Genomic DNA, 27,192 nt, shown 5'->3' on the forward strand with positions numbered 1-27,192 from the left:
GATAGCCGGAGGAAAGGCTGACTGAGATGCCTAGGAGGTGGAAGAAACTTCTCCATAGCTGTAGGTAGTCCACGTAGGGGAATTAATTTACAAGATTTGGAGAAGCGGTCTACTACCACCAGGATGGTGGTATATCCATCAAACAAAAGTCTACACCTATATGGGACCATGGTCGGTGCGGAATGGGCGACCACCCTAATAAACGCTGCATATGGATCCCACTCGTTACAATATGTCATAATGACAGTGTTTCAGTGTGTCATAAAACTCTGTGTTTTATGGTTGGTCACAGTTGTGACTTGTGGGGTAATGTGTATAAAATAATACACAACAATAGTTATAAGAATTTTTATTTATCTCAGCTATTAACCTATTTTAACCTGTTTTGTCACATTCTACAATTAAGACCTATGCACCTGTATTATTATTATTTGGTTCATTTAGATTCAGGTGGAGCTGGGGAAGTGTAACAGTGTCTGTTTGTTTTGGTTTGCCTCAATTTTTCCCGTTTTGTTCCTATTTGCCCTTGTTTAGTCCTTCCTGTTCCTGTACTCGTATGTCCCTGTATGTCGTTATTAGTTTATCGATCCCACCTGTGAACCAATCATCTTGTGTGTATTTAATTCTTGTCTATCTCATTTATTATTGATGTTCAAGCCAAAGATGACACTTGACATTTCTCTTTTTAGAACTCTTTTTTTAAGTACATATAAATGTCTTTGATAATGAAGTACAAAACCACAGCAGAACTGAAAGCCTTTGGTGGTTTACAGATAATAGCCAGACCATCTGCTAAAATGAAAAGTACTTCTCAGAATGTTTCTTGTTAAAAATAAAAATGTCACTCACATAGCAAGAATTGACTGACCTTTGTATCTTAAAAGAGATTGCTATAAAAATGTTGCACCGTTGATTGTGTTAAACCACTGCCGTGTAAATATGTCAAATGAGGTGTTGCAATTTTCAACTTGCAAAAGAGGACAGCGCTGACTTTCTTTTTCTTTCTTGCTTTCTGTCTTTTATGCCTTTCTTCCTTTAAGTGTTCAGGTCTTCTTCTCCTCAAATGCTTAATTATACTAGATTTTTATTTCACAGCTTGGAAATGTCCCTGGTTTAAAGTTTAAATTAATACCCCATGCTCTTATAAATCCAGAAAACATATAATGGTGATCACTGAATATCTGCAAACATTTAGGCAAATGTTATTCATTAAAGGAAGAAAATGTAATAGTGTCTAGAGCAGGTTATGAATCCAGATACTAACCATCTGGCTAGGTGTGCGTGCTCAGCCCCAGCTAAGAGGCAGAATGGGCAACAGAGTTAATACTCCAGTGAGACCTCCTTCTGGTGGTGCATGGGAACACTTTCACTCTCTCTATTCTTAGTCTTGCTTAAATATTCACAGACTGAAAGCTGTTTTGTCACTGAGTAAACCTGCATATTGTAAGACATTTTTCTTTATGCTCTTTTTTGTAGACGCTTATGTTTTGTACTGGGTTTAATATAAAGCTTTAATACCTAAAGTGCATTCACAAGACAGCTGAGCTACCCAGCAAATGTAAAAGAAAAGCCAGACATATGGAGCTGGTTGTGATGAAAAGATTAAAACATTAGTTTGTAAATCAAGCTTTTGTAGCAGGAGTATGTTGTTACACCAGATTAGAATTTTTTCATTAATATGTTTGTATGTTTTGTCACACAGAGAGGAGAGGTGCTACAATTAAACCACTTTTGGCACAAGCAGATTTGTGTGGAAAACCCTTTATTAATGTCAAAAATAACAAATCAACCCTTACACATTCATAAGCTAAAACACAGTACTGTGCAAGGAACCAATACTTCTTTATTAATCATTCAATGTATATAGTGCTTTTAACAATACAGATTGTGTCAAAGCACTGAACAGTATCAAACAGGAGAATAGAGTGAATAATAGAGTAATGAATAATAAATAGATTAAACACTTTTTTATTAAATACAGAGACAATCAAATTAACTATAATTGCTAGAAATTAAGTGTCCCTAACTAAACAAGGCGATAACGGCAAGGAACCAAAACCCCATCAGTGACAGAACGGAGGGAAAAAAACATGGGAGAAAGCAGGCTCAGTTTGGGCCAGAACTGGCCGGACATCCAGCACTTAATGTCCAGTTCAATTTTAAGAGAAAGTCAGATTGTGCAAAGGACTTATAATGCGTGTATGTGTGTCTGCTCCTGTTATCATGATTTGTGTGAACAGCACACAGCAAGTTGTTGGTGTTTCACTGCCTCTCATGTTCAGTAGTTTATTTAGTTAGAACCTGCTGTGAATTTTATGTACAGGAATGTATCCAAACTAACTAAAAAAACTGTGCTGTGTGATTTCCTTTGACAGTAGGACCAAGAGGAATTAATCACATTCCCCAAACCAGCTCTTGTGACCCGTCTGCCATAATGTGTCGCCTAATTCCTCTAATTCTGCATTTAATACACTCACTATCAAACCACCCAAAGGTCAAGGGTCAGCATGATGCTGTTATTGGCTGAGCTATCCAACAGCGTGTGCTGTAGATTCTGATACCTGTTTATATTATCCAATGTGTTTGCTGTTCTCTCTTTTTAGACATCTCCATGCAATCTTTAGCGTATTTCCACAAGAGCACCCTCGACTGTAAGACTTCTGACCCCACACACTCCCTTCTGTCGGTCTTCTTTGCTCTCTTGCGTGTTTGGGAATGTTGTGCCCGTCTCCAGTGTCAGGATACAGCTAATTTTAGCAGGGCAGCTGAATGTGAGGGGTCATAATGCAGGATAAATACAGTGACCAATCGGACAGCCAGCTGTCGTAGACTGTGCCACATCTTTTCTTCTCTCCCCTTCTCTTTCTCTTTCCCTCGCTACAAGGGTCGCTCTATTTTGTCTCTGCTCCTGTCAGCAAGAAAGGTAAGGAATTTATTTAAAATACATCTAGATTCTGTCACGAAAATGATATTAAAAGACTATCTAATGCCTATGCTAATGAGTATGAAAAAGATAACAACAGAAATAAGAGAGGAGTGATGGCTTTATTAGAAGACAACACTTCAAATAAAAAGAGGAGGGAACGAGTGATATTTCCTTCCTGTTTAGTGAACTGCAGAAAAGCAACTTATTTAAAGAACCGTGATGATTGTTATCATGATATAGCTGGTAGTGTTAAATAATGACTGCATATATATAAAGGCTTCTGATGTGTAAATTGGCTTTTGGTGCAAGATCAAGATGCTTTAAAGGAACACTCAAATAGGCTCATTAGTCAACTGCGCCGGAGTTTTACCATTTTGGAATCTATTCAGACGATAGCACTTTTAGCATAGCTTAGCATACATCATTGAATCCAATTAGACCAGTAGCATTGCGTTCAAAAATGACTAAATACTTTAAATATTTTTCCTATTTAAAACTTGACTCTTCTGTGATTATATCATCCCTTTAAAGAAATCAAACAATATTTGGTCACACTTTATATCAGGTGGCCTTAACTACTACATACTTGCATCACAATAAAAAGTTCAATGTGCTTCTTGTGGTCATATTGTAATAATCATATTCCAAAACACTTGCTGCTATTGAGGTGGGATATGGGTGTAAAGGATCCACCGAAACGAGAGGTGTACGGCTCCAAATGCAGGGCTTTATTATGAGACATGGTCAAATAACAGACAGGGCCAAAGAGTGGCAAACAGGTATGGTATGGACAAAACACAAGAATAATCCCAGGCCGGGCTTGGTCGATCAGCAGCTGACAGTATCCAGAGAGCTTGACAGAGAGGTAATCCAATAAACGTGAGCAAGAGTCCAGGTGAGGAGCAGAAGAGGCCAAAACAGCAAGGCCAAATACAAAGAGAGGCATTACTATTATTTTATAGATTTGTTATTATATCAAATTTATAATATAATATTATCAAAAATTAATTCTCATCAGTATCAAACCTTGCGACTTCAAGTGTGGAAAAAGGAAAAATGAAAATGCTTTATCTGTAGCAGTCTTCGATGTTCAGTAACAGAAAAAAAGCATACTTTTTGTAGATATATACTCCTTGTGGAAGAACAGCACGTCAACACTAGTGCAGCTGATAGGCACTGGTTTATATATAGTCTGAACTTAGGGAGTAGTGTCAAAAAGGGCAAAGGTAGAATCGGTGGATGAAGGGGTGACAGGAAAAGAGCGCGTCCTACATAACTCCCATAATAAGAGCAGGAAGGCTTGACACGTACAAAACTCCTGCAGAGGGAAGAGACGGAGAAAGTGACCGTCATTATGTGGAAATTAAAAGATAGAAAGAAAAATTTGAAGAACAAAAATTAAGCGTATGTCAAAGTACTTCCCTACACACTAATATATAAAAGCAGAAGTTCTCTAAAAAAAAGGAGGATCTTATCTCTCAAGTCATGCATGTCTGACCTTTGCAGGCATTTAAAAAAATTGTAAAAATAATTTAATAAAAAAACTTTCTATTTATATTTAGATTAAAAGTTAATCTAAAAACGATCTCATCAAAAATCACCATAAATAATTTAGCAGATATTTTCATCCAAAAAGGAAATTACAGTCCTTCCTGTAACAACTAAAAAGTATAGGTTATTATTTTTAATGCATTATATCTTCATCACATTACACATTCTACACTTTATATTATGTGTCCTTGAAATGAAATGCTAATTTCTCTGGTCAAAGGAATATCATGGTTTTGTAGTTATTTAAGGTCATGTGTGTAATTTCTATCAGCATTAAAATACTTTCTCCTCTACCATCTTAAACAATGATAACTAAAAGTAAGCCATAATTTGCCACACAAATGAAATTAATACTTCAAGTCTCGTTAGTATGTTCAACATTATTATCTGATACCATCAGTGTATTACATTCTTATAACATTGAATATATTTGACTACTGTCTGCTTTGTTCCTGATTTCATTCTCCTTTTTCCAGCAAAGATGCCTCATGCATATCCGTTCCTGAGCCCCGATCAGAAGAAAGAGCTGAGTGATATCGCTCAGAAGATCGTCGCGCCAGGAAAGGGAATCCTTGCAGCTGATGAGTCTACAGGTATGAACCCTTAAACATTTATATGCTCTGAAAATGCTCGTTCAAGCAAATGCAGAATTCTGTTCTTAATCTCTGGCTTTCTTCTTGTCGTGAATCATTTTAGGCAGCGTCGCAAAGCGCTTCCAGAGCATCAACGCAGAAAACACCGAGGAGAACCGAAGGCTGTACCGTCAGCTGCTCTTCACCGCAGATGACCGCATCCAGCCCTGCATCGGTGGGGTCATTCTTTTCCATGAGACGCTCTATCAGAAGACCGATGATGGCAAGCCTTTCTCTCAGCTGATCAAGGAGAGAGGCATGGTGGTCGGAATCAAGGTGGACAAGGGTGTTGTACCTCTGGCCGGCACCAACGGAGAGACGACCACCCAGGGTACGGATGACCTTTCTTCATATCCTCAGTTTTATGAGTTTTATTCTGTCTTTTTACAGATGTTCACACATGTCCCTCTCAGGTCTGGATGGTCTGTATGAGCGCTGTGCTCAGTATAAAAAAGACGGCGCTGACTTTGCTAAATGGCGCTGTGTGTTGAAGATCACCCCCACTACTCCGTCTCATCTGGCTATCATCGAGAATGCCAATGTACTCGCCCGTTACGCCAGCATCTGCCAGATGGTGAGCCACTTTACAGCTGAACTGTGTGAATAACATTCATAGTTTTCAGTCACGCGACTGGTTCAGTCAATTTTTCATCTGTTTCAACTATGAATATTTAGATCATCTCTCCACAAAAAGAAAAAGTTATGTGACCAAACTGCTAGTTTTGGCTACTTGTGATCCATATACATGTCCTGCTGCAGTATTTAAGGAGAGTATAAAAAATGTTTTGAATCCAGTACACACCTTGATGACGATTTCAGATAATGCACACACTGTGTGATTTTTAATATTTGCTCTTTGTGATCTCTGATGTCATTAATGTCAGACTGTATGACAATTGAGACGCATTAAAACTAGTGTGCACTAGAAATCTTATCTGGAGTTTTACATGATCAACTATGGAAACCCATTTCTGAGGGAAAATAATGTTTTATTCAGGGGCAGAACTTCCATAATCAACTCACACACGTTTAGTGAACGCGAGCTGCATTACACACCGTGCTGAATGTTGGCTTTCATGAAAAGTATATAAATGCTGGCAATAGCAGCATATTTAGGAAGAAGTTCAGGTCCATTTGGAAAAAGCACATTAGGGCTAGCTTTGCTGTTTTTGAATATTGCAAACACAGCAGTGTTTCTCACAACACAGCTATCGATGTGGATCAACCTAGATTTTAAAGACAACAAACTCATTGCTTATCTCAGTTTGATAGCATTCTAATTTTATGCAAAAAAATAAATAAATAATAGTACTACTATAAGATACTAATAAGTTTTAGACAGCGGTCTACACAATAATTCCTTCCTTCAAACCCTTAAAGCTGTAACAATTGTTTTGTCTTTGTCTGGATTTCTGTCTTCTGGCTGTACAAGTACAAGAATGTGTTAAACTTGCTACTGTATGCACCTTTAATTATAATGATTAATCTGTTTTGTTGATGTAAACTAGAAAATATATACAAAACAAGTTGGCATATATTTAGAATTCCTATGTGTGTATTTTGTGGCGCTTTTTTTTATAATTTCAAAACTGTCCCAATTAATTAACTGTTGTGTCCGGCAGCATGGTATCGTTCCCATCGTGGAGCCTGAGATCCTGCCTGATGGTGATCACGATCTGAAGCGCTGCCAGTATGTGACGGAGAAGGTCCTGGCGGCTGTGTACAAGGCTCTGTCAGACCATCATGTGTATCTGGAGGGAACTCTGCTGAAACCCAACATGGTGACCGCCGGCCACTCCTGCTCCCACAAGTACTCTCCTCAGGAGATAGCCATGGCCACGGTCACTGCCCTGCGCCGCACCGTTCCTCCGGCTGTCCCCGGTGAGTGACACGGATTCTTTTGCACAGCATGTCTGCAGATCCAGACCTGATGGTTACTGGTAAACAAACTTGGCTTGCTGTCTGTAATAGAAGCTTGAACCTGAGGCTCAGCGTGAGCACCGAGTGCAACCCCCATTACAGTACTACCTAAAAAGAGAAAAAGAAAAATAGAGAAGAAGGTGGAGAGGTGGAGGAATGGCTGGAAGAACTGACACTGGGATGGCACAATAAGAGTGTAATACAGGCTAATAATAATGATTGACAGGACTGAAGGCTCCTCCCAAAGTTTGGAGCTTCAGTTAATTGAGGGACCTCTGTAGTTACCAGTTTTTAGTCTCTCTACACTCTTCGTCCTTTTGAAAACTCTCATTTAGGAGGATAAGCACTTCACAATATATAGAGAAAATAGAGATTAGCGTTTCAGAATGAAGCACAATGATTATCTTCATCTCTAATCCCACAACAACAGTATTTAGTGTAGAAATATCTGGGAACACTGAATTGAATGTGACTATATATTGGTCTGATGTTGATTCTCGAAGACAGGAATACAATATTTGTGGATTCCCTTGATTCAATTATGATTTGATTAGATTGAGTGCTCTGTGATTTGTATATGATATTCTGATATACAATTAGTAAAAGCAACTTAAGTAAATGTATCATTTTAAGTTAAGCACAAACATATCATTTTTATGGTGCTGCATTTAATTTTTTGAGTCTTTTCTAGCTCAAAAAACATATTATGTTAGTAGATATTAAGGAAAAATAACTCTATAGCCAGTAATTTAACTCTAAATGTGTGTTATGGGTAGGTAATGCCTGGGTTTTTGACAAACCATTTCAACCACTTTCTGTCAATATTACATGATGAATAAACTCTTTATTATTTATTCTAATGTAAATTCAAGTTGTGGTAACTTATTGAAACTTATCATCATATTTACAGTGATTTCACACATTTTTTGTGTAATAAACTAACAAAAACAACTAAATTATAACAAATATATAATGAAATTCTTTCAAAATTGCAATTCATAACAAATAATACGCTTACATTTTTAAATACACAACAAAATACAGTAAAAGAAAAAAATATGTAAAATTCACATTGGAGTTCAGTGACAATCTGACATATTTTTATGAAGTCTTCCAGTATGTGTCATATAATATAGAGATTTCTTTGTGCATTGTGTTAATAAATTGCATAGTTCAGCATTTGACAGATGTATCAGTCTATATCAACGTATTGAGATTCCACTACTATATGTAAGAATAAAACCGTGTGCAATTTATACCTTGTCTAAATGTATCATTTATAATCTAATTTATAATCTAAATGAATCGTTTATAAATGAGCACATATTAATACAAAGATCCCAACGCCATCTTTTGCTTCCAAAGGCATCACCTTCCTATCCGGAGGCCAGAGCGAGGAGGAGGCCTCCATCAATCTGAGTGCCATTAACCAGTGTCCCCTGAGCAAACCCTGGGCCCTCAGCTTCTCTTTTGGCCGGGCCCTGCAAGCCTCGGCTCTGAAAGCATGGGGTGGCAAGAAGGAGAACGGCAAGGCCTGCCAGGAGGAGTTTGTCAAGAGAGCAATAGTACGTCAACCTCACTAAGACACAATGAAGAGAAGAATGAACAGTTATGCTGTGTGATTTTAGGATCATATACAGGGGGTAAAATAAGTATTGAACACGTAAAAAAAAAAAAAAAAAAAAAAAAAGATCTTTGGTAAGATGAGTTTGTTTTGATTCCTGATTGGTGGTGATCAGGTAAGGTTAGTTGGTTGGGTAAGGCTGTTTTTCATCAAATAGTAGATAGACTACAAACGTTTTTGACACCCAGCTTCATGTTCCTGTTTTTACTAATCTCATGTGGATCTCTTCTACAGAACAACAGCGCAGCAGCCGTGGGTAAATACGTCTCTAAAGGAGACACCGGAGCCACGGCAGGAGAGTCTCTGTTTGTGGCCAACCACGCTTATTAAAAAAACACAAGTGTCCAATCATTTCTGTCCATCTCTAGTCATGTCTGCTGATCCTGTTTTGTGACTACAAGCCTTACAGTACTACATCTGTTGTTTTGCTTTGTAACCAAATATTTTGCAAAAGCATAAAGAAACAATTCCCCAAATACTGCTTGATTGCCTTCATTCACAAGTTCGTGGTCTCTGTTTTATCAGTATAACTCAAAGCAAATGTATCGGTTTTATTACTTTATTAATTATTCAGTTAAATTATGCATTTGAGAAGTTTCAGATCACAGACAAATATATCTGCAAAAAAAAAAAAATTATATATATATATTTTATTTATTTATTTTTTTAAATTAGCTGCTTGTGTTTGTCAATTATCTACTAAAAATACAGTAAATTATCATCATTTGCGTATAAAATCCCAACTTTGTGCTGGTCCGACCTATCCTCAAGGAAGGGTACATTTACAAAAGGGTACCAAAAAAGTGGTACGGTATGGTTCGCCATTTTGATAGCACTCACAATGTAAATAGACATAATTACATACCGTACCATACTGTACTGAACCATACAGCCCCTTGGTCCTTGTTTTCATACGACTATGGAGCGAAATTTAACCCAAACATTTTTGGATATGCTTTGTGAGACCTGATCTTTCAGGTCTTCAGAGGTCACTCTTCTATAATATTGACTGCACACTATCCTAGACTTCATTTCCCACAGTCCTTTGCACAGATGGGTTTCACCTGCAGTCAATTCCACTCTCTCAACATAAATAGCAGTTCCAAACTCTGTTCAATGCAGAGTATTTTTTAGGACTTATCACTGTTAGCTGATAGCTACTCTACTTAATTGTCCTTTGATTTCTGCCTGTTATTTTGGATTATTGCTCTGTTTGACCCTGTTTGAACCTCGGATGAACTACTCCTTGGATTATCTTTGCTTGTTATTTGGACTGCTCTCTGTACATACCTTGTTGGTTCTGTAACATCTTATTTTTGGGAATTATAACTTCTCATTTCATACTCCACTTTTACGAAATAGTGAATAAAGTGCATCAGATGTATATTTGAAAATTTTTATTTAATTTTTAGGTGCTGTAAATGTAATTACACACTGGATTGTAATTATCATAATTGTTCGTTAATGTTGGATTTTTGTACATGCAACTTTGCTGAAAACAAACAAACAAACATGTTTTTCAAGAAATTTACCATCATTAAAGACACTGCATCTATTGTGTTCCTATATCTTTCTCAGTGACAGGTTGGAAACTTTGGTCTTAAAGCTCAGATCTTTTTACTCACAATTATGATTGTGGTTGTGTTTGTGTTCATCTTGCACAATATTTCCAACGTGAACTTCTCGCCACATAAGGTAATACCTTGACACCAGTTTTTGGTGATTCACTCATGAGATTTAACCTTTCAGATGCTTTTTTTTTTACCATTTTGTCTTTTCTCATGGTGCATGCTCTCTGTCACCCTGTTGAATGTGTGTGAGAGTCAGCCTAAAGAGACTGTAAGTGTGAGATGAGTGTCGTGAAGAGAATGATAAAGTTGTAGTGCGAGAACTGAAGAGTGGCAGAGCATGTGAAGCTGCTGTCTGTGACGTTAGACGAGAAGGGCACGAAGCTGATAGCGGCTCCCTCCACGTTCTCTGTGACCCACGTGTGGAACTCAGAGACTCGTGAATACACCTCCGGAAAACCTTCTATAGCACAGCCCAGAGTCGTCCCGAAGCTGGTGATTCCGGCCTGGATCCACACAGAGCCCTGCTTGCACTGTAAGGGACCTCCAGAATCTCCCTGCAGAGCCAGAAAGAACAGAAAACACAACGATGTGGAGCTCAGAGTAATTTACAACAAATGTTACAGTGATGAGTGCTTGATTGCTACACTTTATGCTGCTTTTTGTCATTTTTATCAGATTTATGCTAACAATTCTGAGATGAAATATCCAAATTGTAAGCTAGAAACTCAAGTATTGTATCAAAAAAAGTCCAGATTGTAAGATGGTGACTACTCTCTGTTCTGTGTTAATAAGTGTCTGCTCTCACCTGACAGATGCCTTTGTTTGCTCTCCCTGCGCAGATCATCTGTGCTGTGATTGTAACATCACCTAGTGGTTTATACTCGCAGGTGCACTGAGAGCTGGCCACGACTGGGACCTGAACCTCCTGAAGAGCCTGGGGAGCCGGCAGCGGTTCTGTCAAACACTCGGAGAGTTACAACAGAGTTCAGCTAGTCAGATGTAATTCTCCTTTATTTAGCATTGTTCACATGGGAACGCTATGTATAAAAAGGAAATAAATGAAGTAAAACAAATATAACAGAGAAAAACAAATTGCAACACAGAAGTGAGCTATTGTTTGTGATTGCGCACACACACACACACACACACACACACACACACACACACACACACACACACACACACACACAGGACTCGAATTGAGGGGGGACTCATCCGCCTGGTTTAAAAAAAAAAAGACAAAAAGCATCCCTTCTGTAAAACCACCATCCCCTTTGCATTATTAAATTTTGCATTAAGTAAAAAGCAAGTCTGTCATTTTTCATACAAAATTGTTGTGAAGAGAGTCCTTAGTCCTTAGTTTTGTGTCCCGTTATGTACAGTAGCTCTGTGTTATTGTGATTTTGGGGAGATTTTTTTTTGGTAACTCTGTGTTGTTTCTGTTGTTTTTATTGTTATATGTAGCACCAGGGTCCTGGAGAAACGTTTCATTTCACTGTATACTGCATCAGCTACATATGGACAAAATGACAATAACAGCGTCTTGAAGTTTGGTTCTGAAGGGAATGTGTCTAAATGCATTTGTGTAACGTCTAGGACTATGGATACGGCTAAATAAACATCCTCTGAGAGTCCACGGAAAGAGGGGCTCAGAACTGTGTTTCATTTTTTATGTTCTTATAGATTTCGATAGATTTACTCGTGTTCGAAATCTAGAGTAATTAATTAAAGCAAAGTCTTGTTCAAACACAGATCTTTAAGATGAGTAGTCGTGATTTACTCACGGTTCTTGCCGATGTTTCCCCAGCCTGTAGCCCAGCACAGCGTAGCGTTGAGAAAGACGCTGGTTCTGGACGCCAGGCAGACCGGACTAATGTATGGAGTGAAGGTCACAGGCTGGCTCAGTTTCATCAGAGAGATGTCATTATTGAACAGTGTGTTGTTGTACTTTGGATGGACGGTGATGGACTGAATACCGACTCTGACTTCATTAGCGTTAGCAACAGACGTGATCTGGGTCTGTCTTCCCAGGTACAGCGTCCAGCTGTTGAGGTTAGTGCTGGTGTGAATAGAGATAGTTAGAGAAGTTTCAGAGATAGTTGATAATATCAGTAAAGGATTAGTTTCTGAACATTTGCTCAACCTCAGAGCAGGCCATTTGAGATGTAGCTGACTTTGTTTCTTCATCAGAACAGATCTGAAGAAAGCAATATTATGTGCAGAAGACTCATATTTTAGCCAGAAGCAGTGGCTTGATGTTAAAAATGTCTGAAAGCTGGATTATTTTTGTCTTCTTCAAATGTTGAAGGTATAGTTCACCCAAAATAGAAGATATTTTGAAGAAAGTTTGTAACCAGGCTGTTTTGGTCACCATTGACCATTGAAATATCTTCCTTTGTGTTAGAAAGAACAAAGAAATCCATACAGGCCTGGAACGACTCGAGGGTGAGTAAATGATGAAATCTTTATTTTGATTCACATCCATTGCTAGAGACATTTCTCCAGATCTGATGAAGAAACAAACTCATCCTGATCTTTGATGATCTGAAGGTGAATAAATATTCATACTGGGGTGAATTATTGTTTTAAGTCATCTTCTTACGAGACGATGCAGTGCGCAGCGGTCATCACCCACTGGCTGTGGATCAGGGTTCCTCCACAGATGTGTCTGTTGTTGTAGTGGACACTGACCTGCCAGGGCCAGTTACCTGCAGGAGCTTCGGCTCCGCCCACTACACGCGTGTTCAGAGGAGCCACGCCACAGTCTGCAGCCACTACATCATAGATTACAAATAAATGAAGCCTACAATTAATTATGACAGGTCACGTGAGTCCAGCTCGCATCGCTCTCAGCTGATCTCTATCTATCTATAGGAATACGAGATCTTTAACAAAATAAACTTTAACAATATTTACAATGAATTGGTTCTGTTCTGTACTGGGCTGTATGGATCCAAACTGTATGCTTCTTATCACTAAGACCTGTCACAGACTGTGTATGTTTTGGTTTGATTTTGGTTTCTATGTCGTTCTTGTCTCTTTTTTGGTCTTGATTCGTGTCTTGTTTAGCTTAATTAGTTGATTAATTCCCACATTTGTCTTCACCTGTTTCAGTATGTGTGTTGAAGATTTTGTCTTTTCGTATACTCCAAGATGGTGTGATGTTTCCTGTGACACTTCAATAATGTGCACAGTATACCTTTTATACTCACCAAAGCTGCATTTAGTTGATTTAAAATCCAGTAAAATAACAATAATATTGTAAAAACTAAAAAAAAGAATATTTAAAGTAGCTGTTTTCTCTGTGCATTTGTGCTGACTGTAATTTATTTCTGTGATGTCCCATGATCCTTCAGAAGTCATTCTAATATGCTGATTTCTAATTATCAGCAGTGTTGAAAACAGTTGCCAAGTATTTTTGTGCAAACCCCGAGAAACGACTTCTTTCAAAAACATGAAAAAAAATCTTAATTATTTCAAACTTTTGCCCAGTGGTGTATTTTGTGCTGCTCTTATTGTTTACTGTCTGTACACAACCTGCAGAGTAAACAACTTCAAACTTTTACAGAGCTTGTCTAATCCAGACTTCACCTGTAAGTAAATACATATGATAATAATAACCTTTTATTCTAACTGGAAAATGAAAACAAACAAAAAACAGTGATGAAGGTCATTATTGATTCAATGTAATTAATGCATTCGAAAATCACAGTTTCGACACGTTTAAAATTAGGCCTTCACAAAGGCCTTCACACAAACTTCAATGCTCATAATCAAACTCACCTTTAATACTGAACATCATGGCTGTAAAGCCAAGCAAGATCATTGTCAACTGCATGTCTGAAGCGACAGACCAGGACCGAGCCGTCTTGTGTCTCTTCTCTCTTTAAATCACCTGTTGGACGTGTCTTGTTGGTCTGTAATAAAACAGGTTAGACTTGTCTCATTCTTTCCTGTAAATGAAAGTATACTTGTAAATGACAGTGATGCCAGTTTAGCTAAAACACAACCTATAGTTTTTATCCTATAAATAAACAATTAATTTGTTTATTATAGACCTTGTAGACCAATTTTTGCATAGTTTATAATAATAGGAAATAGAAATATCCTTCATTTCATTTAAAAAACTGACTTTTTACTGACATTGTTGCTACTTTATTTACTTTATTTACTAAATAAATACAGAAAGTTTTATTTGAGGAAAAATTGCCGGTCTGCAATAATACAAAATATTGAACTCTTTCAAATTTCTTTCCCTGTTGGTGTAGATTATAATAATTTAATGATAGAAAATGTATATTTGAATGTTATATTGAAGCTGAAGTCTGTTTATGCACACAGTGTTTGCGTCTGATATTTTCCTGGACACATAAAGGAACTAGGAAGCTTGGTTTTAAATTTCTTGCTCTGTTGTTACACTTAAAAGAATCAGACTAGCTCCAGCTGTATCCTTTGACTTGAAAACATTGTATTATTATCATTTTTAAATAGCTTTTATAAAAGCTCTTCTATAGATGAGGGAATGTAAATGCAAACTGTGAAAGACTGGTTTATCTAGAAACTGATTGAACAAGCCAGACTCTAAAAACATCTGAAGGGTGAATGATGCCATGAAAAGCCTTGTGTGTTGTGTTGTTGAAAATATACAAAGGAGGCCAATGGCTACCAGCAACTGTCTGCTTACAGCATTCTTCAAAATATCTTCCTTTGTGTTCAGAAAATGAAACTACTAAATAGAGTAATAGTATTTTATAGTATAGTAATAGTATTTTAATTCTCCATTATATAGAGGAGAGCTAACATACAACAGTGTTAAACTAAATGTTGATGTGTGTAACAGTGGCCCCTTTATTCCTGTCTGAGGGGCCCTGTGTTCCTTATTTTCTCTCTCTTTCATTCCCTCTGTCACTGTAAATCTTTTTACTCTTTTGGTTGCACTAATATTTCTTCCACAACCCATTCTTCCTTTACCTTTCTAATCCTAGTTTAAGTTTTATTTCTGTGACGACTGTGAATTTGTCGGAAACTGTCTAAACTGAGCTTAAGAAAGAGTATAGTCAAGGTCTGAATCAGCTAAGGGTCATTTAAATATTTAAATTATACATAGATTATACAAAACGTGACATAAAATATAAATATTAAAAAATAAAGTTAAAATTAAGCACCATTATTTCGTTGGAATAAAAAACACTGAAAAATATGAATGAGAAAGTTATTAGTTGAACAAGCAGCAAACAAGCAGTGTGAGATGCAGCGATATCCATATTTATCTAATCTGTTGTGCTTGGAGATATGAGTCTGGCCTTGATTTATCACTGATTGGACTGAACACAGATGCAGGTATCTAGATACGCCAGTCACAGACAGCAATACTCAGAGATCCTTTAATAAAGCTGGTTACTGTGTGGTCAGAGCTATAAATATTGTACAGCACAAACTTCCACAACTCTTCATGAAGTTAATGTTTCACCACAGGTGGAGACAGAGCCGTATTAAATTGAACGGATGAAACCCATTGTAACAGATGTACAGTTATTTTACAGTTATACTAACCGAGGCCCCAGATTGCTGGTGAACCCCAGTTTGAGTTGGGTCACTATACAGCATGAATGTAAAGTAGTCCAGAACACTGGATGCAGGCCAGATTGAATTTTAAGTGACCACTGTCCTAAATGTGTCTTTGAAGACCTCTCTCTCTCGCTCCGTTAGTAGCCCGTGTTTACCCTCTTCACGCCATTTAACTTCTCTCTCTCTCTTTCTCTCTCACTCTTAGTGATCAAACTGAATGACTGCATTGAACAGTAGATATAAAGTTTGTACACCCCCTTTTCACGAGCACTCAGCATCTTTCTTTTGCCCGCTTGATCCCCGCCTACTGTCCCCTGCCCTATATAAGTGTGTTTCTCAGTATGCAATACAAAGAGCAAGAAGCAATGAAAGAAAGAAATAGAGTAATGATAAGGAGTATGTTCACACTCCAGTAAATCGCCATGAAGTGTAAAGTCCTGTTCTATTTATGGTTGTCGGGCCTAATAAAGCCAGGTAAGTACTAGCCCATGCATCTTGTTACAGCAAAAACTGATTTTTCTCTTTAAAATTATTGTTTTAAGTTAGTGTTCTTTTAAGGCTTTGCTAATATGTTCATTTCTGGATTATTATATTTGGCTGTAAAGCTGTGTGTCTGTTCATGTGAATGCCAGTAACAAACCAGAACGAAACGCTGAGGATTCAATGCAAATGCTGTCGGTCTCCCAGATAATAAATTACGCTGAGAGTGAAGAAGTGGCTTTGTAAGAGTTTAAGAGTGTAAGAATCATGTTTTCCTCAGTAAAAGGGATGTATGTTGTACAAAATACAAAACTGGGTACATGAGCTATTATTTACTTGCTTCTGAATATTGAGATCTTGTTTTTTAATGCTTTGTACTTTGATATTGAAAATAATCAAACCTTGAATTTGGATAAACAACAATATGTGTTTAATATTTTAATTATCCATCACATCATCCCCACGTGCTTCTTTCTTATTATGGAAAATATTATTTATCTAATTATCGAATAAACTAATCAACAGTTATCACTTGCTCGTTGTTATTACTATTAACTATTGACTTGAATTGATTTTTTCAGTATTAATCATAACTTTTTACTATGAATATTTACTTTTAGTTCACTCTGTCAATAGAGAACGACATTTTTAATCACAGCGGAGAACACTTTAATGACAAAAGAAAAGAAAGGTTTGGATGCTGAATTAGGTCTTGTGGCATTTGTTCATTTTTGTGTGTTGTCTCGTGTTGGGAATAATAATGTAACGCAAAGGTCTACTACACCTAGAAGATCAGTATTGCAGCACACTTAATGAAGTTACAGGACCCTTTTCTTGTTGCATTGCTCATTTGTCACTTTTGATAAAAAGCATCTTGTAAATGAATCGATGTAAACAGAAAAAGATTTTGTTACATAGGTGCAAAACCTACCCTAGCCCTAACCTAGACCCAAATCAAGCACAGGGTTTTGAGCGACTGCTCTCGTTTTCGGTGCTTTCATGTAGTTGTCATATTCTCAGGCTCCTCTGCAGACGTCTCTGTGTCTCCGGGCTCCTCGGCCATCCTCAACTGCTCCTGTACTTTACCGTCTCTGGTTGATGATTCTCTCTTGAACATCACCTGGTCCTTCAGTGATTTAGTCATCGCCTCAAGAAACCACACTCAACCAGGCTTCTTCTTGAACACCACCTCCTCCTTCACTGGCTCCTTCCCACTGACGGTTTATAACATCACTCCAGACCAGCAGGGAGTGTACGAGTGCAGGGTGAGCTACAACGACACCAATTACTCTACAGATGTGACTCTGACAGTGTTGGGTGAGTCTGACTGTTGAAATGTTCAACTTATTCCCATAAAATTCATATCCCACAGACAGTCAAATTAACCTTAGAGTTGCTTTCTAAATCTGTCACAGTGCCTCCGCTGGTCTCCATCGTCTTACCTGAGGTAGTTTTGAAAAGAAAAGCTGTGGTTGAATGTTGGGCGAAGAGCTTCAGTCCTCCACAGATCATGTTCACCTGGATAAGAGCGGGAAATAAAATCCAAGAGCCGCAAAAGCTGCAGGTGAAGGTCAGAGAGGACGGGCTGTACGAGGCGGTCAGCTGGCTGTCTTTCATCCCTCAGATCTCTGACCAGAACACCAGCTTGGGCTGCGAGGTGAGACACACAGCCCTGGAGAAGCCCATCTTGGAGGAATTCACGCTTCACATCACAGGTATTCACAACATCTGGGGATGTTATTCACATTAGTTGCACACATTCGTCAACATTTCATTGATTGCAAGATCGTGCAAATGTGGCCAGGATTTTGAGAAATCACAAGAGGTTTCAGTTGCAACTACCTTCTTGCAGACAGCTCCTTGATGTTAAACTGGGCCAAAACTACCAGGATATGTTATGGGTAGTTTATTCTAGTGATGTGCAGCACATGTAAACTGGGAACGCCAATACCAAGACTTTTAAGAGAATGAGTTCAGGGAACTGGCTAAATATTAACATTACTATCCCCTTGTCATTTAAGGGCAACATAAGGCTCATGTAATAAAATGTTGGGAATACGTGTCCATAAATTATTTATTTGCCAAACGACAGTAAATTTGTGCTAATTGTGGAAGGATTCAGGTCAGCAGATTCACAACAGCTGCATTCCATTGATATGATCTTTTAGATCTTGATTACTGAAAACCAGTGTGTACATAAAGCTTGACAAATCTTACATGTGAGACGTCTATTAATGTGTGTGTCTAAGAATTTGGGAATATATATTCCTGGCCTGCTTTTATACACTATGTGTTATTGGATGTCTCTTATTGAAGAGTTACTCCGCCCCAAAATGAATGTTTAATCATTAATCACAAACCTGTAAAAGCTTTGTTTGTCTTCAGAACACAACTTGAGATATTCTGGATGAAAACCAGGAGACTTGTGACTGCCTCCCGGTTTTCATCCAAAATTTGTTCTGCTTTTCAGCTCTGGTGGTCTAATCTTGGCGCTCTCTCTCTAGTTCTCCCGAAGGTCTCTCTCTCTGCTCTTCCCTCCTCTTCACACTCTTCTCCGCTCACCCTCTCCTGTGACCTCAGTGGATTCTACCCTGATAACGTGTCCATTCTCTGGATCCAGAATGGAGAGGTTCTTCCAAGCTATCCTCTGTCCGTCCAGAATGATGAAGGGATGTACGAGAGGCTTCAGTATCACACACTGAGTGTGGAGGAGAGGAGCCGAGGAGGACAGGTCCAGTGCGTGGCCCAGCAGCCCAATGTTCAGGAGCCAGTCTCTGCTGCCATCGACCTCTCCACCGCTGACCCACGAGGCATGATTCACTTCTTCCTACACTAATATACTGCTGCACTATGCCAAGATTAACTGCTTTATTGTTCTTTATGATCCAGTCAGCACTGAGAACAAACTCAAAGCAAAGAGTGTGCTTTCAGGGTGTCTAAGCCTGCTCCTTAGTTTAGTTCAAACACACCTGTCTGGAGGTTTCTAATGATCCTGAAGACCTTCGCTGTAATGCAAGCAGGTTTATTCTGCCTCCGATGGGTACCTTAGAGTGAGAACAGTCATGGGCGTCATATTGAATAGTTGATCCAAACCGAAGTGCTCAGAACTTTGATTGTTAGGGTACACTTGGTTCAGGTGTGTTTAATCAGGACTAGAGCTAAACCCTCCAGGAGCAGAACTGGACCACTCTTGTCTACAGTCACTAGTGTTGTGTTATAATTGGATTAAACATAAAGTGTATGAAACAGTAGAAACTGGTGGAGGTGGGTGAAAAAAGTCCTAATTAATTTACTGCTCTCATCTTTTTCAGTGCAAAACCCAGGCCTGAATAAATCAGCCAAGGCTTCGGTAGCAATGATGATCATTTCACTCACACTGGTTTTTTTGCTCTGCTTTGGATTTTCTTGGAAAAGAAGGGATGGTAAGTCTGGTAACACACCAGGGATTTAAGATACAAGCAGAAGGCTTTCCGTTAGCAAGCCCTTTTTTTATCTCAGTATAAATGAAGCTCCAAAACATCTGAGCCAATCCCCTGAGCTGTGAATGGGACTTGTATATATAAGCAATGAATCAAGTTTTTCTTTGTTCGTATGGCTTTGCTAATGATGACTCTGGTGGTGGATGCTGTAGCTATATGAATCCTATTACAGAAAGGATCTTTCTCCTTTGGTGTGTGAACCTGATGAAATAACATTCATGGAGAGCAACAAAGATATTGCAAATCTGTTAAAATTTGACTCATTGTCTAGTTGTTCCAAACCTGTATGAACTTCTTTCATCACTCACACACACATGCACACTGTGTTTCCATATTTTACGGGGACTTTCAATAGATGTAATATCACCCTACACCTAACAATTACAGGAAACATTCCTATTTTTATTTTTAGATTTAAAGAAAACATCATTCTTTGTGATTTATTAGCTTGTTTCCTCATGTGACTTACAAAAACTAAAGTATTACTCTCCTTGTGGGAACATTTGCTCCCCATAGCATGATAGCATCATAGCACACACACACACACTCTTTGGTGCTAGTTTTAATTGTTTTAATTTTTAAATTTTTGTAAAGGATGCATACATTTTATTTACTTCATCTTGGTTATTGTGTTTTTTAACTAGAGTATGTAACATATAGATGTGATCAGATGTACAGTAATCAGTTAAAAATATGACTTGACTTCAGCTCAGTATATTGTGTGTAGTGATGATGTCTGATAGTCAAGCGTTTATTATGCGACAGAATAACTTTCCCAGGTCACTGCTTACACAGATGCCAAATTTATTTAGATTGTGTTATCAAGCCTTGATGCCAGACGTCACAGAAGTAACCTACACTCAGAACAACACTGAATAGTTTTACAATGTAGTTTTGAGCTAGAACTCACTCTCTCTCTCTCTCTCTCTCTCTCTCTCTCTCTCACACACACACACACACACACACATTTTATCTCTTTCTCACTTCTCTCTCTCTCACACACACACACACACACACACACACACACACACACACACATATTATCTCTTTTTCACTTTCTCTCTCTCTCTTACACACACACACTCATTTTCTCTCTCTCTCACACACACACACATTTTATCTCTTTCTCACTTTCTCTCTCTCTCTCTCACACACACACACACACACACACATATTATCTCTTTTCACTTTTCTCTCTCTCTCTCACACACACACACACACACACAGACACACACACACTCATTTTCTCTCTCACACACACACATTTTATCTCTTTCTCACTTTCTCTCTCTCTCTCTCTCTCTCACACACACACATTTTATCTCTTTTTCACTTTCTCTCTCTCTCACACACACACACACACACACACACACACACACACACACACACTCATTTTCTCTCTCTCTCACACACACACACATTTTCTCTCTCTCTCACACACACACACATTTTATCTCTTTCTCACTTTCTCTCTCTCTCTCACACACACACACACACACACACACACACACATATTGTAGAATGCCTGAAACCAAACAGTTTTTGGCATTCTTCTTACTGTGGAGGTCAATGTCTGGTCAGCAACATTCTTCAAATGATCTTCTTTTGTGTTCAACAGAAGAAAGAAGCTCATACACGTTTGACACAACTTGAGAAAATGATCATGAACGCTGAATGAAGGGAATGGAAATGCAGACGCTCTCTCATCTGTTTTCCTCAGAGAAGCTGAAGTCTCTGAACGTCTCGGCGATCGTTCTGCCGCCCCGGGTGGTTGTGGGTAAGAAGGGCAGAGTCACTATCAGTGTGGAAGGCCGGCTGGTGGAGAGAGTCCAGACCACATGGTTTCTCAACGACCTTCCCATCACAGACACTACATACAGAGGTATCGGTCAGCTTAGGTTAATCATTAGTCAATAATAACGATTAATAGTCAACATTAGTCAATCATTCACCTTCACCCTTTACTGTAAGAGAACCTTTTGGCCATTGCAGTTCATCGTGCAAATCTAACGACGTATGACTTGACTGTGGGCTGATTAATCGTGTGCAGCGTGTGATCAACAAGTGCTTCAGACCTAGATTAATACATGACTAGTTATGCTACTAGTTGTACCACTTGATTGATGTTTCTGCACCATTTTCATGAAGTCAACAGAACAAATCCAAATGTGTCAAAGTTACAGATCTACTAGGTGTGAAAGTGGTGGTTTTGCACATGTGATCTCATGGAAATTATGAATCAGTTTTATCATAAATAGTATGTTCCACCCTGTCTGACTTTCTCACCTCCTCTCTCTTTCTCACCCTGTCTCTGTCTCAGAGAAAAACCCTCTTTACTCGGCTCCTCGCAGCTCTCGGGTGTCTGTGGTGTCGGAGAAGAGCTCCCTGCTGCGCTCCGCTGCTGGCTCTGGATATTACAAGCTGCACACGCAGATGTCTCCACGCTCGTCCTCCAGCTCCGTGAAGCAGCTCTTCTCCTCTGTCACATTTATACCTGACCTCTCCGTTCACAAAGGCGCCATTTTCAAATGCCACGTCTCGTATAAGGGCAAAGACAAGATTGTGGCCGAGAGAGTGTCCGACAAGTTTACTATTCTAGGTCAGAGGTCACTCGGCTGGCTTTTCTCTCGTGAAGCTAACAGGAGAATCTCTTGAAAATATGTCCAGGTCTCATATTAGTATTAGCACAGTTTAATTTTTGTAACTCCTATTATTGTACTATATCCTGTTTTTAATGGTACTTTAATAAATTAAAAAAATACATAGACAGAATAACATCTAAAAATATTATAAATCCCCATTGGGATTTTTGTTTTCTATAAATAATTATGTAATTTATAAATAAAATATTACGTATTATTAATTGTATATGTTAATTGTGAATGTTTTTCCTTTCATAGAATGTTGTTTTTTTGGTAGCTATGAGAACCTGATTTTAAAATAACCTTCCTAAGTGAAACCCGATTCAGATATGTTGAGGTGAGGTTTGCTGACCCTATTGGTTGTACCTGCTGGTTCCTGTTTCTAGATTTTGTTCTCCTTCAGCATGTAAAGTAAGAAGCGTGTTTTTAGATTTATTACATTTCATCATGTTTTGTTTTGTAGCACCACCTGAAGTTTCAGAGATCCAGTTCTCAGAGCCAAATGAGGAAGGAGGTATGACAAACAGTGCAGACGTTCAGGATGTAAACGCATGATTACAGAAGGTTTTCTCTGCGCAGGCGTGGTGACCATGACGGCCCAGGCCTCTGGCTTTCACCCGGACATCATCACCTTCCGCTGGTTCTGTGAGGGCGGTGAACTGAGCCCCGTGTCTGTCCCTCAGGCCCTGGCGGCTCCTCGGCCTGACGCTGAAGGCTTCTTCTCGGCCCTGAGTCAGTGCCGGCTCCCCGCCGTCGAGCTGGAGCGAGGAGAGACCCGGGTGTGGGTCACCGTCCACCACACCGCCCTCAAACAGCCCCTCGCTCGCCAGACCAGAGGTGCAGCACACACACAAACCCGCTCTGACAATCACAACATTACACACTTTCATTTGAAGCAAAAAAAGGATTTTAAAAATGGACAAAAAGACAAAGGCAGATGATTGAAAACTTAACAGCTTTACAGAGGGACAGAACCGCAGTCATTTAGGACGGACTTATAATAAGAGCAATCATTCTGTGTGTGTGTGTGTGTGTGTGTGTGTGTGTGTGTGTGTGTGTTCCAGTGCAAACAAAAACATTTGCTATTGGAACAATTTTCAGAGAGAACTTCAATGGGGCCGATGTTTTTGGCCATGACTATATAAGTATCTCCAACTTCATCCACACAGTTAGATCATGCCTCCACGCCAGATAATAAAGACACCAGATCCTGTCAGGAAACAAAAAATATCTTGTCTGGTACCCAAAATATAGTATTATAGTCTAAACTATTACAGAAGTATATGATCATATCCTTAATCTTGAAAACATATAGAGGAGAACTTTTACAATAATCAAGAAATAGTTAAAAATACGCCTCTGTTCTGTTTCACCGTGCTTTAACAAACAAATCATCGCCATATTTAATCATTCTAATACTTCTCAGATGACTGAGTGAAAGCGAGAGAATACAGCCCTCCATTTATACAGATTACCAGTGTTCAGCCGAAGGAAGTGGTTGAATACTATTAAATGCTGATGGTTGAAATCTATAAATAGCCCAATAACTTTCTAACAACTTTCTAACATTAACAGAAGAAGAGTATCAGTAATCACAACACCTCAGATGCATTAAAAAGGTGAGAAAATTAAAGTTAAAGGCAATCAGCTTCAGGGGATTTTAAAATGTTCAAAAATTTTGTTGCATAAACAGAACAAGAATTTGATAAAATCCCCTGAAAATGTTTACATTTTCTCACCTTTTGATATTTTTTACAGTAAGTATGACTGTAAGGCATGAAGATCTTAAATTATTGTAAATATCCAGATCCCGGTATTCTGTATACAGTATATAAAACAGCACTATAAGAAGTAAGCAACCAATTTTATATTGTCATTGATGAGATGAGCGTGTTTCTTGTTTGGTAGGGTTCATCAAGCAGCCCTGGGTCTCAGAGATCATGTCCTCCTCCGAGCGTCTGACCTGTGACCTCACAGGCTTCTATCCGCCGGACATCTCTGTCAGATGGCTGTGTGTGAACGTGAACGAGAGCGAGAGGGAAATCAGCGACGGGGCTGAGCTCTGGGGCCCGCTGCAGACCCTGCCCAGGACCTTTCGAGCAAAAGCCTTACTGAAAGATCTGCGAGAGACGGAGAGAGCCGAGATCGTCTGCAGAGTCTCACACTGCTCTCTGCTGAAACCCATCGAGCGAGTCTGGAGGAACACTCTCATCGGTAGAACACGACATTATTTATTATTTTAAGTCTCTTCTGCTCACAAGGCAGGCATTCATTTGATCAAAAATTGTGAAATATTATTAAATATTAAATATCTGTGTTCTATGTGAATATGTTGTTAATCTGTCATTTATTTCTGTGATTTTCAGCATCATTCCTCCAGTCTTCAGAGTCACATGATCTTCAGAAATCAGAATAATACACTGATTTACTGATCAACAAACATTTCTGATTATAATCAGTGTTTAAACCAACCTTTGCTGCTTAAAATTAGTACAAATACATTAGGACTCTTAGATGTATAGAAATATGAAATACAGCAGAACTGCATTTATAAGATTAAAAATACAGCATATTATAATATTGAAATTGAAAATGGTAAAATTATAGAAAATTCTAATGTTATAAATGTCTTCACTGTCATTTTTGATTAATGTTAATATATCCTTGCAGAATAAAACTGTAAATTCTTCCAGAAATTGTACTGACCCCAATCATTACTACAGTAGACCAGAAAGAGTCAAGAAAGAAACAATGAAGTTTCTAATTTAATAAAGTAAATGCATATTCTGCTATGTAGAGGTACATTGATTTATGTCCGGTCAGTGATTACTTGCATTTTCTGTCTATTATGATTTGTGAAGATTATGCTGGTAACTTTCTAATAATCAGACTTTCTCTTCATTGATGGTAATAACAGAAGACATTGATCAAAAATTAGCAAGACACACCATATCTAGGGACTGTAATATCACGGAGACTTATGGATTTGTGCTGTTTTGACGAGATCTGTCGTGTTTCTCAGTGGCTCCCTGCATCCCTCCGTCTCTGTCGGTTCGCTGGAGCAGAGATGGACTGGGAATATTCTCCGTTCTTCTCTCTGGAGGAAAACCCTCGGCTGAAGTTCTGTGGGCTGCTGGAGGCACGACCCTCTCCAAGCTTTTGTCCAGAGAGACCGAGACGGAAGACGGCGAGCTCCGGAGCGTCTGTGTCCTGCTGAGGTCTACAGGAGGAAAGGACCGAGCAGGACATGTATGCAGTACGTACGCCTTACGGTGAAAAGCACACTGAATATAACACATCTACATCTAATAATGAGAGCCACCCTTGGGCTTATTCTACAGAAATCAGGCCGTCCAGCGTGGACCGTGATGAAGAGTGTGAGAAGATGAATGAAAGCGTGGATGGAGTGAAATCAGACGAGGAGGACGAGGATCTGTCCTGTGTAAACACTGTGAGGCTGAGGAAGGAGAAGAGAGAGCGTCTGAGAGTTACTGTGGAGATTACCCATCCTGCACTGGGACTGCCCGAGTACCTCACCTGGACAGGTAAACCACGCGCTGGATGGTATTTGTGCATGTTTGAAATTAGTAACGATTCACGTGTATAGTACCGTTCGTGGTCATTTTCCAAATCATCCAAGTGATCATACATATTAAAAAAAAGTTCGAACTTTACAGCAGGAAAAAATATGTTTGCAGCCTGGTACAAAAAGAGGTTTTGGTCTATACAGATAATTTTGCCCTTCGTCACAGCTGTGAGGGGAATGAATTGTTTTATAACTCGTTTAAATGACATTAAACCTTTAAATTCTGCATAACTATGGGCGTGGCAACTTGAGTGACAGGTGAATGCCGCGCCAGGTGGGCGTAGTTAACCAAGCCAGCACCCGCCTCTTTGCCCATTTTTGATTATCCGCGAGTGACGTGAGGTCAAGATGATAACGCTGGCTCCGCCCACTTTGAGCTTCAAACTTGGAAAATGCAATGAATCTAGATGATAAATAATAACATTCAAAATTTGTACACATGCTAAATACACTGAAATGAATGTAGAAATAAATTGATAATTGACTTTATGGATAAAACAGCAGGTCAATCGCATTTTCTACTTAAAATATAGCACTGTTGACCGATATCTTGGTAATTATGTACCCTCGTGAAAATAGACTACAATGAGTGACCTAGATTGGAAGTTTAAGTGTACTTCTCACTTTTGTGTTTTGCAGAGGAAGCTTCATCTTGATGGTTCACAGTTCTGTAGAAATCTACATCTTCTGACGCCCACAAGAAACTTTATACTTACGTTTGCTGTTTTATTTATTTTTCTTAAAAAAGGAAGTTTTGTTTTTTTACTACTAATCACGTGATGCATGAAACAATAGTATACTCTTTAATCTTTTGAATGGCATGTCATCAATGTTAATTAAATCAACTCTTTAAAGCTGTGGTGTGTGTTTAAAAGAACAGGGGTATATGAGAAAGTCAGAAAGCGCTCAGATACACAACACTACCAGCATATGAACACCTTTTACTGAGCCAAAAAGCCTTCGTTTTCTATCATAATCTCATAATCTACTACACTATAATGTGTTGAAATGTTTTAAGGGAAGTTAGGTGCAGTTAAGTGTTGCAGCAGAAAACTATGGCTGTGTTTCAAAACCTAGTGAGCTTTCTTTCCGGACAGCTCGAACATGAAAACAACTCCTTTCTCTCACGCCGTCCACAAACACTGCGGGCGCATGCTCACTGTCGTGTTTTGAGACAGTCGCTAGGTTTTGACTCACATCTTCAGTCATTTAG

The 27,192-nt window shown here is 38.8% G+C and overlaps 3 protein-coding genes across 4 annotated transcripts; 2 read left to right on the top strand and 1 right to left on the bottom strand.

The window, feature by feature from the left end:
* Positions 1 to 2,783: 2,783 nt before the first annotated feature.
* Positions 2,784 to 9,129, top strand: aldoab (aldolase a, fructose-bisphosphate, b). Its single transcript, XM_043231012.1, has 7 exons — positions 2,784 to 2,923; positions 4,954 to 5,070; positions 5,174 to 5,440; positions 5,523 to 5,683; positions 6,732 to 6,990; positions 8,395 to 8,594; positions 8,888 to 9,129. The coding sequence occupies exons 2-7, from the start codon at positions 4,959 to 4,961 to the stop codon at positions 8,981 to 8,983; spliced, it is 1,095 nt and encodes a 364-aa protein (XP_043086947.1). The 5' UTR covers positions 2,784 to 2,923; positions 4,954 to 4,958; the 3' UTR covers positions 8,984 to 9,129.
* Positions 9,130 to 10,035: 906 nt separating this feature from the next.
* Positions 10,036 to 14,131, bottom strand: zgc:123217 (uncharacterized protein LOC641414 homolog). Its single transcript, XM_043231013.1, has 5 exons — positions 14,008 to 14,131; positions 12,827 to 12,998; positions 12,009 to 12,283; positions 11,030 to 11,178; positions 10,036 to 10,778 (listed from the first exon to the last, which is right to left on the bottom strand). Exons 1-5 carry the CDS (start codon positions 14,060 to 14,062, stop codon positions 10,482 to 10,484), a joined length of 948 nt encoding a protein of 315 aa, XP_043086948.1. The 5' UTR covers positions 14,063 to 14,131; the 3' UTR covers positions 10,036 to 10,481.
* A 1,983-nt stretch (positions 14,132 to 16,114) lies between these two features.
* On the top strand, positions 16,115 to 26,837 carry si:ch211-180a12.2. 2 transcript variants are annotated; one of them, XM_043230951.1, is made up of 13 exons: positions 16,115 to 16,266; positions 17,293 to 17,589; positions 17,688 to 17,987; positions 18,777 to 19,082; positions 19,584 to 19,694; positions 21,472 to 21,633; positions 22,072 to 22,350; positions 22,857 to 22,907; positions 22,955 to 23,230; positions 24,302 to 24,607; positions 25,416 to 25,649; positions 25,735 to 25,938; positions 26,619 to 26,837. In XM_043230951.1, exons 1-13 carry the CDS (start codon positions 16,215 to 16,217, stop codon positions 26,633 to 26,635), a joined length of 2,595 nt encoding a protein of 864 aa, XP_043086886.1. In that variant the 5' UTR covers positions 16,115 to 16,214; the 3' UTR covers positions 26,636 to 26,837. The 2 variants fall into 2 exon arrangements, with proteins under 2 accessions (XP_043086886.1, XP_043086888.1); XM_043230953.1 differs by having other exon boundaries at positions 22,973 to 23,230.
* Positions 26,838 to 27,192: the final 355 nt, after the last annotated feature.

The sequence above is a fragment of the Puntigrus tetrazona genome, unplaced genomic scaffold, assembly GCF_018831695.1.
Source record: "Puntigrus tetrazona isolate hp1 unplaced genomic scaffold, ASM1883169v1 S000000270, whole genome shotgun sequence".
NCBI lineage: Eukaryota > Metazoa > Chordata > Actinopteri > Cypriniformes > Cyprinidae > Puntigrus > Puntigrus tetrazona.

What these genes read in the sequence shown, in the direction of transcription:
- aldoab (XM_043231012.1), top strand. Translation starts at nt 4,959, where the DNA reads ATGCCTCATGCATATCCGTTCCTGAGCCCCGATCAGAAGAAAGAGCTG. An exon ending in TGCAGCTGATGAGTCTACAG is followed by an intron (nt 5,071 to 5,173) that starts GTATGAACCCTT and finishes GAATCATTTTAG; the next exon opens with GCAGCGTCGCAAAGCGCTTC. An exon ending in CGGAGAGACGACCACCCAGG is followed by an intron (nt 5,441 to 5,522) that starts GTACGGATGACC and finishes TGTCCCTCTCAG; the next exon opens with GTCTGGATGGTCTGTATGAG.
- zgc:123217 (XM_043231013.1), bottom strand. Translation starts at nt 14,062, where the DNA reads ATGCAGTTGACAATGATCTTGCTTGGCTTTACAGCCATGATGTTCAGT. An exon ending in CATGATGTTCAGTATTAAAG is followed by an intron (nt 12,999 to 14,007) that starts GTGAGTTTGATT and finishes TCTATGATGTAG; the next exon opens with TGGCTGCAGACTGTGGCGTG. An exon ending in GCTGCGCACTGCATCGTCTC is followed by an intron (nt 12,284 to 12,826) that starts GTAAGAAGATGA and finishes TATTCACACCAG; the next exon opens with CACTAACCTCAACAGCTGGA.
- si:ch211-180a12.2 (XM_043230951.1), top strand. Translation starts at nt 16,215, where the DNA reads ATGAAGTGTAAAGTCCTGTTCTATTTATGGTTGTCGGGCCTAATAAAG. An exon ending in CTGGAGGAACACTCTCATCG is followed by an intron (nt 24,608 to 25,415) that starts GTAGAACACGAC and finishes CGTGTTTCTCAG; the next exon opens with TGGCTCCCTGCATCCCTCCG. An exon ending in CCGAGCAGGACATGTATGCA is followed by an intron (nt 25,650 to 25,734) that starts GTACGTACGCCT and finishes CTTATTCTACAG; the next exon opens with AAATCAGGCCGTCCAGCGTG.